Consider the following 18,183-nt stretch of genomic DNA (forward strand, 5'->3'; position numbering starts at 1 on the left):
ACTTGCTCCACCTGTTTTTAGGGTGGAACATGTAACATGTTCCCAATGCTAAAGCCGCCCCCCGCTGCTCCCTCTCCCTGTGACAGAAGTATGGGGAGAAGTTCCCTCGTACAGATTTGAAAACAGAGCAACCATGTGGGGCTCCACCCACACGGCCGTGTCATTCATTCACAGAGTTTCATGAATGAATGCACTACAAGTCCCGTCAGCCTTAGCTGCTGTCAGCTTGTAGTCCTCAACAGGGGCAGACTGACAACTCATGGGGCCCCCGGGCAATAGAGGATCATGGGGCCCCTGTGTCCTTGCCCAAACTCAAAAAAGCCTATGTAAAAGGTACCAGGGGCATCTCATGGGGCTCCCTACTGACCCAGGACCCTCGGGCAGTGCCCGAGTTTCCAAATGGTCAGTCCGCCCCTGGTCCTCAATGAACTATCATGGTGCTGTGGAGCGCTGTGGTAGTTTATTGAATCTTCCTGTCAGTATATCTGCTTGCCCCTTCATCCCGCATGAGCAAGTAGATATACTGACAGGTCTGCAGGAGCCCTGCATGGCACCAGCGATCTGCTCATCGCTGGTGCAGTGCTTTATAGGCTCCTACAGACAAAAATAATAAATGCACTTTTTTTTTTAACCTGCAAAAAAATGTGCATTTATTATTTTTGTGGGAAAAGTGAACTTATCCTTCGATTTGCCTTGACTCTAAAACAAAATGGGGTTGATTTACTAAAGCTGGAGAGTGCAAAACCTGGTGCAGCTGTGAAGAGAAACCAATTAACTTTCAGTTTGTTTTTTTTTGCCAAAGCTTAATTGAACAAACTTTTAAAAATTATTTTAAAGTGGAGTTCCACTCACACTGTGAAAAAATAAAAGTCAGCAGCTACAAAAACTGTAGCTGCTAACTTTTAAAAAAACAGCCACTTACCTGTCTCTCGGTCTCGTGGTGTGTCCCCCGCAGCCCGTTTCACCAGCCGTCCTGTGTTCCAAGAGGCCGGCATCTTCAGTGTGGGCACCCAGCTGTGCAGCTTGCAGCTTCACATCCGGGTACCCACTGCGCATGTGCTAGAAGTGCTGCGCTTCATGAATGGTCCTGTAGTCTTCTGGGACCTCTCACGTGTCCCAAAAGACTACAGGGAGGAAGGACACCTTCCACTTCCGATCGCCTAGGCGATCAGTCCGGAAGTGGGAGCGGGTTCCTGTCAAATTACAAATTTGGGGGTACCTGCCCCCCAAAGGTGCCAATCCTTAATGGGGAGCAAGGGAGCAATCCTTAAAGCGGACCTTCCCCTATTGGGTGGAGCTCCACTTTAACATGCTTTAAGCAGCTTTGTTGAAGACATTCTCACACTCTTCAGCCCCAGTTTGGAGGTTATAAGCACAGATCTTAATGGGAACTCAGGCTTCCACTTTAAACAAGCTGCTAGCAGGCTTCACCAAGCTTTCTAACTACTTGAAATAGGGTTGGAGCTTGCTGAAGCCTGCTATCAGCTGGCTAAATTGACATTATAATAAAAAATAGATATGAAGGGCTGGACAAGGATCTTTTAACAGGTCGTTGGTTAGGCTCGATGACTGGTTCTTGTCAGCTCTACCACAAAATGTGGTCATCCCAAAGGGAAATGACCTCCACTGAGAAATCCCAGTGAAATTGACAAAAAGAGCACCAATGGGTCTTCATAGGATTCCAAAATGATGTATTGCAAACAAGCAGGTGAGTGTTTGAAGCACGCTACAATTGTGAATGTTAATGTTCCCTCTATGATATAGAACACTATCCAGGAGTTTTGTTAGATAGAGTCCTGTTGGTAGCCTATTTATTTTTCATGCAAGCCCTGATGAAGGGGAATTGTTTGGTCCCTAAAAGGCATTGGTTGCATCTTAGATCTTATGCAAACTGAAGGCAAACAAGGACAAATGGGATATATTTCACTGCAGTTCTCAATTATGGACATTTTCTAACATCCCCCATCTGAATCTGTTATGTCCTTATACCTCTCAGGTTACATTTCTGACAAACCATCTCCCCCATCATATCCGCCTAGCCCACGTCTAGTCCCAGTCCCAGCTCTTAAGTTTTCTCACATTGATGAAGATGAGGGTGAGTTGGATCTCCCAGCAGCAGAAGATCTAGTCACATCTTCTGTCCACACCAAATACTTTCTTGCTTTTACCATCAGCCACATGTAAACATACTAGTCCAGTGTCTGCTTTTATGTCTGCGTCGCTTTGCAATCTTTCATCCTTGGCTAAGATAATGCATTATATTCTACAAGGGAGGGCTGGCAACAACAGTTTAATATCAATGCAAATAAGTTAAAGCCGATGCTAACTTCAGATATCTGTTGGACACTCCAGTGGCGAGATGTTACACTAATACCTTTTGTGACTCCCTCCCTTCCACCAAAGCCATAATGAAGATGTCATGTTCCTGAAACTGGATTCACCAGTTATTTGAACTACATTACAACATGGAGAATCCTGCTGTGGAAACTGAAGCTATTGTTTGGTTTGCAGTGGCTATGCCCATTGGATAGAAGTGGCAATTCTGGTAAAAATATTTCTTCATCAGAGCCCCGTAAACATATCGGATGCCTATTTTAGGTCAAATTAACCTGTAAATGGTCCACATTGAAAAGAGCCATAATTGTTCTATTGAAACCTCTGCCAGGGTTGGCAAAGCTAGAAATCTTTTCTTGAACTGTTAGAACCCTGGTTTCCACTTAGAAACACACAAAATTGCGTGAAGTCCAAAGAACACCCTGAGATTTCTTCAAGCCCTCATCCAACAGGGCCATGAGACAATTGCCTACCTCCTCTGTGGTAGGCAATTTAAGATAACAGTGAGGGCAAAGATCTAGCTAGAGAGCCTCTTTATAAAGTTTAATTAGGTTTAGTTTGGCCAGTTAAAGATTGGGGTGGTTGCAGGGGCAGACTGACAACTCATGGGGCCCCCGGGCAATAGGGGATCCTGGGGCCCCTGTGTCCTTGCCCACATTTAAAGCACACCCAAAAAAGCCTATAAAAAGGTGCCAGGGGCATTTCATGGGGCCCCCTACTGACCCGAGTTTCCAAATGGTCAGTTTGCCACTGGTCCTCAATGAACTATCATGGTGCTGTGGAGCGCTGTGGTAGTTCATTGAATCTTCCTGTCAGTATATCTGCTTGCCCCTTCATCCCGAGTCCTCAAATGGTCAGTCCGCCCCTGGGTGGTTGCCACTTTCTTTTACAGTTGGACGAAAAGGGGGCAGGGTCGAATGGGATGCCTTTGCTGCCATTGTGCTCTTGCTGGGCATCATGTGCATCCCTGTACCTTTAAGGAGGAGTGGGCTACCTCCAGGCATGCCTGCCCCTAATCTATCCATTCTTATGATATATGTGCTCCTACTATACAGGCTCTGGAAATTTAAAAGTTAGGACCACAGTATATACAGAGGTCCCTTGGTGCGGGCACTGTGGCTCATGCATATATTTGCAAACCCTCAGGGTTAGACAGGGCTAATATGGTTGTTTTGCAGGCTGGTCGATAAGTGTGCTGGGAAAACTTTTGTTTGTTTAAAGTTTAATTAGGTACCTGGATTATATCTTTTTCAAGTTATTATTTTTCTCTTTCATTTTTTTTTACAAGGCATCTCTTACTGTCCTAAACCATCACTGAGTGGGATTTGAGCTAATGTCCTCCCTGTTCACTTTGCCAGCCCTCCCTTTAGCGCTCTACATGTGCGTTAGACAAGTCTGAGCAGTAAACTTTATGACTTCAATTACCAAATGTACAACTTGCACATAAAAATTAGGCTTAATGCAAAAAAGGTTAAAGAAACTTCTAATCAATAAGAAAAAATTGGATTCACCGGATGAGCATAAAATAAGACATTACGCCTCATTTACCAAGTGTCTGAAGAAAAAATGTGTTGCCCATTGCAACCAATTAGATCCAAGCTCTCGTTGTTCATTGTAAATCTCATTGACTTGTAAGAAAGTGATTGGCAAATATTAGCAACACACTTTTGTATTCAGATGATTTTGAGATCCTCATATGAAGGTTGTGTCATTGTAAAGTAACACTGACAGGATTGGACAAATACCAAGAGCCATGTTACCAACTCGTCTAATGAATTCTTGATTGGGGTGAATGATCACTATTAGCAGCTGTGTCTGGTCAATGGGTACACATCTTTCTAACTTGTTGCCACTGGCTCAGTTTTGCCCAACCCTGTTGTAGTAGATGGCGAATGGTCAAATCTTCAACACAGCCCCCAACCCCAGTCCTCTACCTGGCTCGCATTTGCTAACTAATAATTTAAAGAACTATAATTAATTCAAAAGAAGAGAAAAACAGAGGGCGCCAACAATGTTCTTCCATTTAAACAAGCACAATAATTCATGGGGAAGTTAGGGTTGAACTTAACATTTCAAAAAGTTCCATGTCACTCAGTCGTCATGGAATCATGATAATCTTTGAGTCAACCTTGTAACTGCTCTGACTTTGTAGTCGCTTTTTGCTGGGTCTGCACATGGTGAATCTCATTCTCTGTACTTCATTCCAAGTGTTTGTGTTGTCTTAGTCAAGTAGACAAGGAACAGGCAGCAGCAAGACGACCAAAAAAAAGGGCAATGATCACGTTTCCTGCTTTTTCCTCTTACAAGGTCAAATAATTCCTCCTTATTGTTATTTCTGATTTCCAACCGAGCTGACTCCTAAAAAAGATACAAGTTGTTTCTTGCCCATTGACCTTATGATGACGTTGACGGAACCGCTCTCCCAGCTATGTGTTGTGTATTCACTGTATGGCAGACGGGATCGAGAATGGGAAAGGGCAAGTTGCACCTGCTCGAAAATACATTTCAGCTGTAGTAAGTCTGCAGAGATATTAGAGTAAGCCTTCTAGATATTTGGAGAATACACATTGAAGACCCACAACACTGTCCCAATTTTAGAGGAACAAAAATAGGTCAAAGCAGTAATCAAAGCAGAGAAGCTTGAATATATTATCGTCTTTGGGCATGCTGGCATACTTCTATTCTTTTCTATGCAATACCTAATGTATGCTTTGCTTCTGTTTATGCCCTTTTATCATGCTTACAGTTTATTGTTTTCAGGTGTATAAAAACCTGTTTCTGTGAGTCTACCCAAAACAGACATTTCAGTTTTAGACACGTGCAGCCAGTTTGGTTCCAGATAAGGTTTTATTCCAAATGTATAATAGGTGCTACTTCCAATCAGGGGCGGACTGACAACTCATGGGGCCCCCGGGCGATAGGGGATCATGAGGCCCTGTGTCCTTGCCCAAACTCAAAAAAGCCTATGAAAAAGGTACCAGGGGCATCTTATGGGGCCCCTTACTGACCCCGGGCCCTCGGGCAGTGCCCGAGTTTCCAAATGGTCAGTCCGCCCCTGCTTCCAATGCATTTCAGGGACTCAAAACAGTTTATTAGACTCTGTATTGAGAGAACTTGGTAACAGCAATGGGTGAATGTTACCGTTCTCTCAGTATCGGGTCTAATTAACATTTTTTAGTCCATACCAGCAGATTCCATATATTTTAAGCCCTGATAAAGAAGATGAGTGGTCCCAAAAACATGTTGGTTGTAGCATCTATTATATGTTTTGAATAAAACCTTATTTTGGACTCCAACATTTTAGTGTGGCACTTCAGTCTTTAGATTCAAATAATACTTTCAGATTCCGAGGTTACTGTGGCATGGGAGAAGCCCACACATCACCTAGATGCTCTGTTGGGATACCACCAGTACAGTTTTGCCACCAAAGGCACAAAGTTATTATCTATCAAAGGTCGCTACTCCATCAGTCTTCCACTTCAAGCAACCTTGGTGAATGGTGACTGAAATATCAGTTTTGGGTAGCCTTCCGCTTAAAAATCCATTACTCCATCGTTCTTTGTCCAGGCTCGATTGTCTCAGTATGCTGTTAGTCATTACAGCCTCTGTCAAAGACGTGTGCCTTCAGTGTATGGTGCTGTAAGGTTGCTAATGTTGCTTGTTAATAGAAGGTCGACGCTTTCTTTGTTTCATAAGTAGGAGTCTACGTTTTGTCTGTGTCTTTAAATGTCAACTGTATTCCTGTCTTAGTCCCTGTTCTCCTTTTATCTGAAAGAAGTTTATGGCTTTGCACTTTATGATTTCTTGCTACTCTTGCTCCTACCTTGATGGTCCCTTATGAACGTGGGCAATATTCATGGGTCACCACTGGATGGCTTGCATTTTATTGGTTACCTGCAGGATAAAAAAAAAAAGCAGAAACCTGCTGGGTATTATTTATGTCTATGCTGGATATTTATGGAACGCTGCTGAATATAACTCATTGCACTATGGTGGGCTTATTTATGGGTCTCCCCCAGGTGTGCTCTACTTGTCACTGCTGGGTGAGATTTTGGAGATGATGGTGATTTGTGGGTAACTGCTGGATATAATATGTGGGGCACTGTAGGATTTACTGTGCTTGTGTGTGTCTTGGCTTAGGCCTGTTTCTTTTACTAAGTGATGTAGGCTAACTATGCTACGTGTTCTGTGCACTCATATAGTCTAAGGTGGCATGTCTCTACTCTCCTGAGCATGAGCTATCTTCAGCTCAATCTGCTTAAAGGTACATGTTGGTGGATCTTCTTTTCAACTATACTCTCACCCATTTTTGTTCCTTTTCCTTGATACCTGTACTTTGCTTCTTATGAGGATCCTAACTTATCATTCTGGCATAAAAAGGTCTTCATGTTTTTTTCAGAGTCAAATGCCAGATCACCTTTCTTCTTTAGATGTTCCTGTCTGTGGTCAACAAATTTTCCATTTCATATTTTTTTGTGTTCTCTAGTTAGTCCTAAAATTGGTTTCGTGTTTTGCTTGACCTATGCTGTCCCTGCTGACTCTCTACTTACTCTCTTGAGCTTGATCAGCTATTTCTCTGCTGCTTGAGCTTTTCATGCTGCAGATCAGCCTAAATTTCAGCCCGGGACTTGTTGAATGGTTCTTATCACTGCCTCTTATGATCTCCTCCAGGACGAGAACTTAGGGTGGTGATGAACACCAATGATCCAGATTATGAACACATTTACACGGTGGAGGATTACAAAGACATGGATGAAGATGGCACAGAAAGCACCATACTGAAAGATGGTCAGAGTCTATTATCTGTCTATCTATAATAACTCCCATACATCTTGCCACCTTACAGCATCCTTTCCTTTTTCCTCCCCCAATCCTACCTTTCTTTATTCATTACTTTCCTTCCTTTTCCCATATTTTATGTATACCTGCCATCCTTCTTCTTTTCTTTCCTTCTTTTATCTTTTCTTTCTTTTTCCCCCATATGTATGCCTGCCTTCCTTCCTTTCTTCTTGTTCTTTTCTTTCTTCCTTCCTTTTCTCCCACATGTATGCCTGGCTTCCTTTCTTTTCTTTCCTTCTTTTATCTTTTCTTTCTTCCTTCCTTTTCTCCCACATGTATGCCTGTCTTCCTCCTTCGTTTCTTTTCTTTCCTTCTTTTATCTTTTCTTTCTTCCTTCCTTTTCTCCCACATGTATGCCTGTCTTCCTCCTTCCTTCTTCGTTTCTTTTCTTTCCTTCTTTTATCTTTTTTTTCTTCCTTCCTTTTCTCCCACATGTATGCCTGTCTTCCGCCTTCCTTCCTTTTCTTTCCTTCCTTTATCTTTTCTTTTCTTTTTATCTTTTCTTTCTTCCTTCCTTTTCTCCCACATGTATGCCTGTCTTCCTCCTTCCTTCTTCGTTTCATTTCTTTCCTTCTTTTATCTTTTTTTTCTTCCTTCCTTTTCTCCCACATGTATGCCTGTCTTCCGCCTTCCTTCCTTTTCTTTCCTTCCTTTATCTTTTCTTTTCTTTTTATCTTTTTTTTCTTCCTTCCTTTTCTCCCACATGTATGCCTGTCTTCCTCCTTCCTTTCATTTCTTTCCTTCTTTTATCTTTTCTTCCTTCCTTTCTTTTTTCCCACATGTATGCCTGTCTTCTTTCCATCCTTCCTTCCTTCCTTCCCACTGTGTCTTCTAATTGTATTTTATTCTCCTTGCAACCATAATCCAACTGTTTTTGGACTTATAGACACTACCATACCAACAATATCAGAAGCAAGCCTACGGAGTAAGAGAGATACATCAGCACATGGTAAGGTGTATAGTACAAAAACGTCCCTATGTAAAGCATACAAATGTATTTTTTCAACATTTTAACCTATAGTAGTTTTTTTTGTTTTGTTATATGCTGATATGTCTGTTATTTTCTCTAGATATATGCAGCTTCCCCATGCAAGAGGGAGAATGCAAAAAGTACACACTAAAATGGTATTATAACCACCTAGTGAGAGAGTGTCGCCTGTTTGTGTACAGTGGCTGTGGTGGAAACCTGAACCGATTTGACGAGAAGGAGCAATGTGAGCTACGCTGTGTACACAGGAAAGCAGAAGGTATGTTATAACACTTATGCAGGCCAGGGGCGGACTGACCATTTGGAAACTCAGGCACTGCCCGAGGGCCCGGAATCAGTAGGGGGCCCCATGAGATGCCCCTGGTAATGTGCATTTATTATTTTTGTCTGTAGGGGCCTATAAAGCACTGCACCAGCGATGAGCAGATCGCTGGTGCCATGCAGGGCTCCTGCAGACCTGTCAGTATATCGACTTGCTCATGCGGGATGAAAGGGCAAGCAGATATACTGACAGGAAGATTCAATGAACTACCACAGCGCTCCACAGCACCATGATAGTTCATTGAGGACCAGGGGTGGACTGACCATTTGGAAACTCGGGCACTGCCTGAGGGCTCGGGGTCAGTAGGGGGCCCCATGAGATGCCCCTGGTACCCTTTTCATAGGCTTTTTTGAGTTTGGGCAAGGACACAGGGGCCCCATGATTCTCTATTGCCCAGGGGCCCCATGAGTCAGTCCGCCCCTGATGCAGGCCATACATGGGTCGAATTCCAAACGATTTTTAGTCCGAAAATCGAAAACGTCGTTCCCTCTGTAATCTGATGGTGCCATCAATGATTTCGAAAATCGGCCAACCAAGTCATAAAGTTCACCCCATATAACAGGCAAAGCTTTTGTTCCTTCCAGGTCACGGCTCATGCGCATATTCTTTTCAGAAAACCAGTTGTACGATTTGACTATCATTGAGTCGAAAATCGGTCGTTTTTCACAAATTTTCCAACATGCCCGATCACCGAAAAGGGGAAGAACCACAAAAATCGGCCGGTGCCATTGACCCAGTAACAGAGCGAAAATCAGCCGATTATTCTTGGGTCCGATTTTCGGACGAAAAATCGGATGAATTTCGACCCATGTATGGCCGGCATAAGGCTCCATATATCATTACAATAGTGGAGAACGCTTGTTATTAAAGGGGCTTTGTCAGGTAGATTCAACTTTTGTTTATACCTGGTAATGATTCAGTGAAATGGCAAAACTAATTAGAAAGTATACAGAACTTGATAGAAACACAATCATATTTGCTGGCTTTTCTGTATTGCATGTTATTGATATGAACTTTAAGCCGGCCATACATGGATCAAAATTGGGCAGGTTCAGCAGAGACTAGACAAATTTTCAATCCATGTATAGGCACACTGGTTGTACAGATGTCAATCTACTGATGCTGCTTGTGCTGCTTCTTCTTTTCTCATATGACCTCTGCTTACAGACAATACTGATCAATATCTGTACAACCAGCTTGTCGGATTTTCTTCGCTTGATCAGCACCGCCCGCTACTGTCTGCAAGACTGCTCAGTTCATGCAGGCAGGAGAAATGTAAAAAACAGTTTAAAACAAGTAAATATGATATACTTTCCTATCTATTTACTAATGCTAGCAGCATAAGGATTCCAAATAGTCAATGTTGATTGAGAGAGTTTAGCATCAAATTACTATTTAAATAATCACTATTTAAGATTAGGATTATTTAAGATCAGGGCTTTCTTAATGCATGGGCGCTGCCCAGGGGCTCCAGGTGCACCGGGGCCCCATGATAGTCTTGCATTACATCATACTTGCCAACTGTCCCGGATTTGCCTGGACAGTCACTCTTTTTACTAAGCTGTCCCGGGATGGCCCAGGCAGTATCCTAGAAACTGTACTGTGCCCTCCTGATTCCAGTATTGCGCCCTCCTGACTCCCCCTGTTCTGTGCCCTCCTGATTCCAGTATTGTGCCCCCCTGACCCCCCCTGTACTATGCCCTCCTGATTCCAGTATTGTGCCCTCCTGACTCCCCCTTTTCTGTGCCCTCCTGATTCCAGTATTGTGCCCTCCTGACTCCCCCTGTTCTGTGCCCTCCTGATTCCAGTATTGTGCCCCCCTGACTCCCCCTGTACTGTGCCCTCCTGATTCCAGTATTGTGCCCCCCTGACTCCCCCTGTACTGTGCCCTCCTGATCCCAGTATTGTGCCCTCCTGACTCCCCCTGTACTGTGCCCTCCTGATCCCAGTATTGTGCCCTCCTGACTCCCCCTGTTCTGTGCCCTCCTGATTCCAGTATTATGCCCCCCTGACTCCCCCTGTTCTGTGCCCTCCTGATTCCAATATTGTGCCCCCCTGACTCCCCCTGTACTGTGCCCTCCTGATTCCAGTATTGTGCCCTCCTGACTCCCCCTTTTCTGTGCCCTCCTGATTCCAGTATTGTGCCCCCCTGACTCCCCCTGTTCTGTGCCCTCCTGATTCCAGTATTCTGCCCTCCTGACTCCCCCCTGTTCTGTGCCCTCCTGATTCCAGTATTGTGCCCTCCTGACTTTCTCTGTACTGTGCCCTCCTGATTCCAGTATTCTGCCCTCCTGACTCCCCCTGTACTGTGCCCTCCTGATTCCAGTATTGTGCCCTCCTGACTCCCCCTGTTCTGTGCCCTCCTGATTCCAGTATTGTGCCCTCCTGACTTTCTCTGTACTGTGCCCTCCTGATTCCAGTATTGTGCCCTCCTGACTTTCCCTGTACTGTGCCTCCCTCCCCCATACTGTGCCATTTGTGTTGAATGGTTTTTGATTTATGGCATGTTTTCTTATTCTTTAAAATAGATTTTTATTGAAAGTAAGTACCAAAATGTATTATTCCATATGTGTATGCTATAAATCACTACAATGGCCATGGCAACATACTAGTGAAGTGGAACCTTTTGGCCTTCAAAACGCATTGACTACATCTGGTTTCTTGCTGTCTGTCACGTACCTGGATAGTGAGCCTGATGTGAAGAGGAAGGGCTCAAGGACTGCTGATGGTGGGACAACGGCCGCAGGGGCACGGTGGGGTATGAGTGCCTGGGATCAGTTCAGTAGTAGCTGGTAGGTAGGTGATTATAGTGTGTTTACTTGTGAGCCAGCAGTAGCTGGTAGGTAGGTGAGCTGCAGGACAGGCTGAAGACAGGATCCAGATGCAGCCCTGCTGGATGGATCACTGAGAGGTGCATTTTGAGGATGCAGATCAGGCATAAATGGCAGGAAGAAGAGTAGTCGGGTCACTGGCCAGGTCAGCAGTGGAAGATCAATCAGACAGGAGCGGAGACAGAAGGATAATCCAAGGCAAGCCATAGGTCAGGGCAGGTAGCGGTCAAGCGGAGGTCAAGAACAAGCTGGTTCGGTATCAGGAATCAATCTCAGGAATCAGGAAACATGAGCAGGGATAAGACCAAACGGCAATGAGACATTTACCGCAGCCAGTTTAAATAGTCCCTTTGGCACCAGCATTAATGACAGGCGTGCAGCTGGATGCGCGAGTGCGCATGCGCACCTATGCCCAAGCACCCGCACATCTGCCCGGTTCGTAATAACTCTGCGCATGCGCATATTTGTGCGCCGCGGATCTTCGCATGCACTATGGGCAGGCCTTTCCTGACACTGTCAAAGGGCTCGTTCACACGACTTATTTCTAACTCTTGCCAAACGCCCCTATAGCGTTAGACAGGCATTTGGGAAGCGTTTTTAAGGGTCCACAAATGCTCCCCAAACGCCCTATGTGCGTTTTATAGGCGTTTGCCAAACGTTAAAACCGCACCACAAACGCCTATAATGAAGTTAAATGGTATTAACAATCCACAAACGCCTCCGCATTTGAGGAGCGGCACCATAGACTTGAATGGGAGGCTTCAACTCCTCCTGACTCGACATGAGGCGTCAGTTTTGCCGCGACGCAACGTGACGCGACGCTAACGCTTCAGTGTGAACAGCACTGCTGCCATGTGCAGAATTTTCATAGATGTTTGAGAAGCGTTAAAAACGCTTCCCAAACGCCTGTCTGATGCCTGCTGACAAAGCTAGTGTGATTGTAGCCAAAGTATCAGCAACAAAGAACCAATAAAGAACCATGGATCCTTAAGACGTACATTTTCATAATAAATTGCTAGGCGCCATTCCTGAATCCCAATGCACTTCCACGTCATACTCTTTCAAAGCCTTGCATGACAAGTATTCAAAATGTTTCTTTCTTTTCCACTTTCAGATAAACCACAGCAAGACGGAAGGTAAAAGTCAAGAGGATCTAGGAAACAAATATGTATATTGTAATATTTTTATAAGATTTGCTACATTTGCAAAAAACAAAAAAAACTTGCAAATTGCATGGTCCAAATCGAATTGTGTTCCTGTGTTGTTACATCTGGGAAATATTTTGTAATTTTTTTTTTTTTAATAATGTTAATATAATTATGGCGGCTGCAATGGCTATTACACGGTGCATAGACTTTTCAAAGTAGCAGAGAACTGGTGCTATATTTTATATTATACTTCTACCTAAGTGGAATTTTTATCAAGTGATATTACAGAGGCCATACTGAGCACAGCATACTATTTATCAGCCATCAGGGCCAGTGGTGTATTAAGGTTTTGTGCTGCCCTAGGCAACACAAAAATCTGCCCCCCCCCCCCCCCCCCATGCAGAGAGAGCCTGGCATTGACCAACAACACCCCTGACTCCCAACCGAGAGAGCCTTCCACTACCACTGCCCCCCATACACCAGCCACCATCCCCCCATGGCGAGAGAGAGAAAGACACTCGCCTTCACAGCTCCGGACATCCACGGGAAAGAGAGTCGGGCTGTGCATACACCATCATGAAACCTGCAGCCTCTCTCGGAACCCACCAGGTCCCCATGCCGCGTGTTTCTGAAAGACACTGCCTGTTGTGAGTGCATCATGACCAATATTCTACCTTGGCAAAGACAGGAGACCATTTTTGTTCCTACAAGCTCTTCCTGTCCTAGCGTCCTCCGTGTACAGGTTCTGCCAGCTGCATCACTTCCTAGATTTGCCAAAAAGTGTCCCTGGTGATCAAGAATGAAAATAAGAACAGCATTTGCCCTATAAGAGCTTTCCTGATTGGCCCTGTTTTGCTTGCATCTTAGCATTGGGCAGCCCAGGCAGAAAGCCAGCCCCTGCGGAACCTTTTGCAACCAGTCCATTCTAGAACCTGGTGATCATCAGTGACCACATACAGTGGGGCAAAAAAGTATTTAGTCAGCCACCAATTGTGCAAATTCTCCCACTTAAAAAGATGAGAGAGGCCTGTAATTGGCATCATAGGTAGACCTCAACTATGAGAGACAAAATGAGAAAACAAATCCAGACAATCATATTGACTGATTTGGAAAGAATTTATTTGCAAATTATGGTGGAAAATAAGTATTTGGTCAATATCAAAAGTTCATGTCAATACTTTGTTATATATCCTTTGTTGGCAATGACAGAGGTCAAACATTTCCTGTAAGTCTTCACAAGGTTGGCACACATTCTTGCTGGTATGTTGGCCCATCCTCCATGCAGATCTCCTCTAGAGCAGTGATGTTTTGGGGCTGTCGCTGGGCAACACAGACTTTCAACTCCCTCCAAAGGTTTTCTATGGGGTTGAGATCTGGAGACTGGCTAGGCCACTCCAGGACCTTGAAATGCTTCTTACGAAGCCACTCCTTCGTTGCCCGGGCGGTATGTTTAAGATCATTGTCATGTTGGAAGACCCAGCCACATTTCATCTTCAATGCCCTTGCTGATGGAAGGAGGTCTGCACTCAAAATCTCACGATACATGGCCCCATTCATTCTGTCCTGTACATGGATCAGTCGTCCTGGTCCCTTTGCAGAGAAACAGCCCCAAAGCATGATGTTGCCACCCCCATGCTTCACAGTAGGTATGGTGTTCTTTGGATGCAACTCAGCGTTCTCTCTCCTCCAAACACGACGAGTTGTGTTTCTAACAAACAGTTCTATTTTGGTTTCAACTGACCATATGACATTCTCCCAATCCTCTTCTGGATCATCCAAATGCTCTCTAGCAAACTTCAGACGGGCCCGGACATGTACTGGCTTAAGCAGGGGGACACGTCTGGCACTGCAGGATCTGAGCCCATGGCGGCGTAGTGTGTTACTGATGGTAGCCTTTGTTACGTTGGTCCCAGCTCTCTGCAGGTCATTCACTAGGTCCCCCCGTGTGGTCCTGGGATTTTTGCTCACCGTTCTTGTGATCATTTTGACCCCATGGGGTGAGATCTTGCGTGGAGCCCCAGATCGAGGGAGATTATCAGTGGTCTTGTACATCTTCCATTTTCTAATTATTGCTCCCACAGTTGATTTGTTCACAACAAGCTGCTTGCCTATTGCAGATTCAGTCTTCCCAGCCTGGTGCAGGTCTACAATTTTGTTTCTGGTGTCCTTCAACAGCTCTTTAGTCTTCACCATAGTGGAGTTTGGAGTGTGACTGTTTGAGGTTGTGGACAGGTGTCTTTTATACTGATAACAAGTTCAAACAGGTGCCATTGATACAGGTAATGAGTGCAGGACAGAGGAGCCTCTTAAAGAAGAAGCTACAGGTCTGTGAGAGCCAGAAATCTTGCTTGTTTGTAGGTGACCAAATACTTATTTTCCACCATAATTTTCAAATAAATTCTTTCCAAATCAGCCAATGTGATTGTCTGGATTTGTTTTCTCATTTTGTCTCTCATAGTTGAGGTCTCCCTATGATGCCAATTACAGGCCTCTGTCATCTTTGTAAGTGGGAGAACTTGCACAATTGGTGGCTGACTAAATACTTTTTTGCCCCACTGTAGTTACATAGTTAGTCTGGCTAAAAAAAGACAAACGTCCATCCAGTTCAACCATAAAAAAAAACATAACATAAATAAAGTGTTTGCTTTATTGGTAAAACTGTTCTCACTTGACAAAAGTTTCACTCTGTAGTTTCTTGCTGGTGCTCAGACCAACAAGTAGAATCTACGTCTTCCAGCTGAGCATGTTTGTACATAAATATACAGTATATTCCTTAATAATGCTTTACATGAATAAAAATGGTCGTCAGCCATGCTCTTAAGAAACAAACATATATCAGGGACTATAATATGGTGCTATTGTGACCTCCAGCCAAGCATATTGCTTGTAAAAGAGTTGCAGATTATTTTTAAAATGCTTTAAAAGGTTTCTTGCTGTTAAATTTAGTAAAACGTGAATGTTTATTTTCTATACAGACATGCTCATTCGCCCTCACGCACACTTGACGTTTTTATAACGCTGGTAACGTTAGCTGTGTAAAGTCACGTTCAAAACGTGTGTTTTTCAGCTTTTTTTAAGAAAATTATTTTTTTTTGGCCACAAAAACTCCAAAAATGCCGGTTTATGGCGCTTTACCGTGTTTTTCTGCGTTTTTCAACATTAGAGCATTTTTTATAGCTAACAAACTCCTCTAGAACCCCACTAGCCCTGGGTTTTTTTTTCCAGCCAAAAAACGTTGATTCTTGTTTGTGTGTGTATGGACACATAGGATAACATGCTGGGGGGTTTACTGGCTGTAGAAAAAAACGTCAAAAGCCAAAAACAGCCGCTGTAAAAAACGTCCCGTGTGCGTGAGGGCTTACAGTTGCTGCTTATTTTTTTTTATATAAAAGACAAATCAATATATGCAAATCCAGACACACAAACCGTACACATGTCCTCTAAAATGTAGATAAAATCAACTCATGAAGCCCAGCTTTACTATTGATTTAACCAGTCACCAGAATTCACATCTGAATTGAATGTAAGCTCTATATCAGTCTTTCTCAACCCTTTCAACACAGAGGAACCCTTGAAATAACTTTCCAATCTCAGGGAACCCCGGCTAAAAAGTACTATATCTGCAACTCCTGATACATTACTAAGACGGTCATTGGGAAGAATACTCCTTACACCTGTGATCATTGGGAAGAATACTCCTTACACCTGTGATCATTGGGAAGAATGCTCCTTACACCTGTGGTCATTGGGAAGAATACTCCTTACACCTGTGATCATTGGGAAGAATACTCCTTACACCTGTGGTCATTGGGAAGAATGCTCCTTACACCTGTGATCATTGGGAAGAATACTCCTTACACCTGTGATCATTGGGAAGAATACTCCTTACACCTGTGGTCATTGGGAAGAATACTCCTTACACCTGTGGTCATTGGGAAGAATGCTCCTTACACCTGTGGTCATTGGGAAGAATACTCCTTACACCTGTGGTCATTGGGAAAAATGCTCCTTACACTTGTGATCATTGGGAAGAATGCTCCTTACACTTGTGATCATTGGGAAGAATACTCCTTACACCTGTGGTCATTGGGAAGAATGCTCCTTATACCTGTGATCATTGGGAAGAATACTCCTTACACCTGTGGTCATTGGGAAGAATGCTCCTTATACCTGTGATCATTGGGAAGAATACTCCTTACACCTGTGATCATTGGGAAGAATGCTCCTTACACCTGTGGCCATTGGGAAGAATACTGCTGACACCTGTGGTCATTGGGAAGAAAGCTCCTTACACTTGTGGTCATTGGGAAGAATACTCCTTACACTTGTGGTCATTAGGAAGAATACTCCTTACACTTGTGGTCATTGGGAAGAATACTCCTGACACTTGTGGTCATTGGGAAGAATACTCCTTACACCTGTGGTCATTAGGAAGAATACTCCTGACACTTGTGGTCATTGGGAAGAATACTCCTTACACTTGTGGTCATTGGGAAGAATACTCCTGACACTTGTGGTCATTGGGAAGAATACTCCTGACACTTGTGGTCATTGGGAAGAATACTCCTGACACCTGTGGTCATTGGAAAGAATACTCCTTACACTTGTTGTCAGTGGGAAGAATACTCCTTACATTTGTGGTCATTGGGAAGAATACTCCTTACACTTGTGGTCATTGGGAAGAATACTCCTTACACTTGTGGTCATTGGGAAGAATACTGCTGACACCTGTGGTCATTGGGAAGAATGCTCCTCACACTTGTGGTCATTGAGAAGAAATACCCCCTTACAAATAGCTAAAAAGATCAGTGGTGTCAGTGTGAGCTTATTGGAGAGGAAAAGTTGCTCATTACTCAAGGAACCCCTAGCAACCTCTTGAGGAACACTCGGGTTCCACGGAACCATGGTTGAGAAACCCTGCTCTATATGGTTTATCTAAAATTCTAATGCAAATCTGTTTTCAGAAGAGTGGAGAGCGTGACAGCACCACACACACACACACACACACACACACACACACACACACACACACACACATATATATATATATAGTGTAAGTCCAGTAAATCTTTATTTTGTACAACATTGGGTTCTCAAGACAAATCCAATGCGTACCGAGGGCTCAGTTGTCCTTCGTCGGGGTTTGGATGCTGATTGTAAATAGGAAGAATAATGGACATAAAAAAAAAAAGGATTGGATATAGCTTGTTCAAGTAACTATCCAGCCTAACTTCTATCCATTATATAACAATTTGTTGTCCAATATTCTTCCTATTTACTATCAGCATCCAGCCCTGATGAAGGAGGACTGTTGAGCCCCTGAAACGTGTTGGCTTTTTTTTTTCATGTGACCTAATGTTGCATGACATAATGATTTATTGGACTGTATGTGGCGCTCTCACTCTCGCCACAATTCTCAAAAAATGTACATTGGACTTTTAGATGAATCGGGTACAAAGCTTACACTAACTTCTGAATGTAAATCTGTTTAAGGAGTGTTGAGAGAGTGAGTGCGCCACAGATATAATGTAAGTTTAGTAAATATTTATTTCATGCGACATTGGGTTACAAGTCAAGGTTAGGATTTCGTTTGTTCAGGTCGCCAGTCTCATGACCCTAAAAGGCTTTTTTTTAACAGTTTGTGGTCCAGTATTCTTCCTATTTAATATCAGAACTTGGCTGATAGTAAATAGGAAGAATACTGGACAACAAACTGTTAAA

At 43.7% G+C, this 18,183-nt stretch overlaps 1 protein-coding gene across 1 annotated transcript; it reads left to right on the plus strand.

Moving 5' to 3' along the window:
• Positions 1-1,018: 1,018 nt before the first annotated feature.
• Positions 1,019-14,874, plus strand: LOC149457107 (collagen alpha-1(VII) chain-like). Its single transcript, XM_089684080.1, has 5 exons — positions 1,019-2,095; positions 7,006-7,122; positions 8,060-8,122; positions 8,244-8,420; positions 12,429-14,874. The coding sequence occupies exons 1-5, from the start codon at positions 1,978-1,980 to the stop codon at positions 12,452-12,454; spliced, it is 501 nt and encodes a 166-aa protein (XP_089540206.1). The 5' UTR covers positions 1,019-1,977; the 3' UTR covers positions 12,455-14,874.
• Positions 14,875-18,183: the final 3,309 nt, after the last annotated feature.

The sequence above is a fragment of the Staurois parvus genome, unplaced genomic scaffold, assembly GCF_062004578.1.
Source record: "Staurois parvus isolate SC_StPar_1 unplaced genomic scaffold, SC_StPar_1.0 ptg000335l, whole genome shotgun sequence".
Lineage (NCBI taxonomy): Eukaryota > Metazoa > Chordata > Amphibia > Anura > Ranidae > Staurois > Staurois parvus.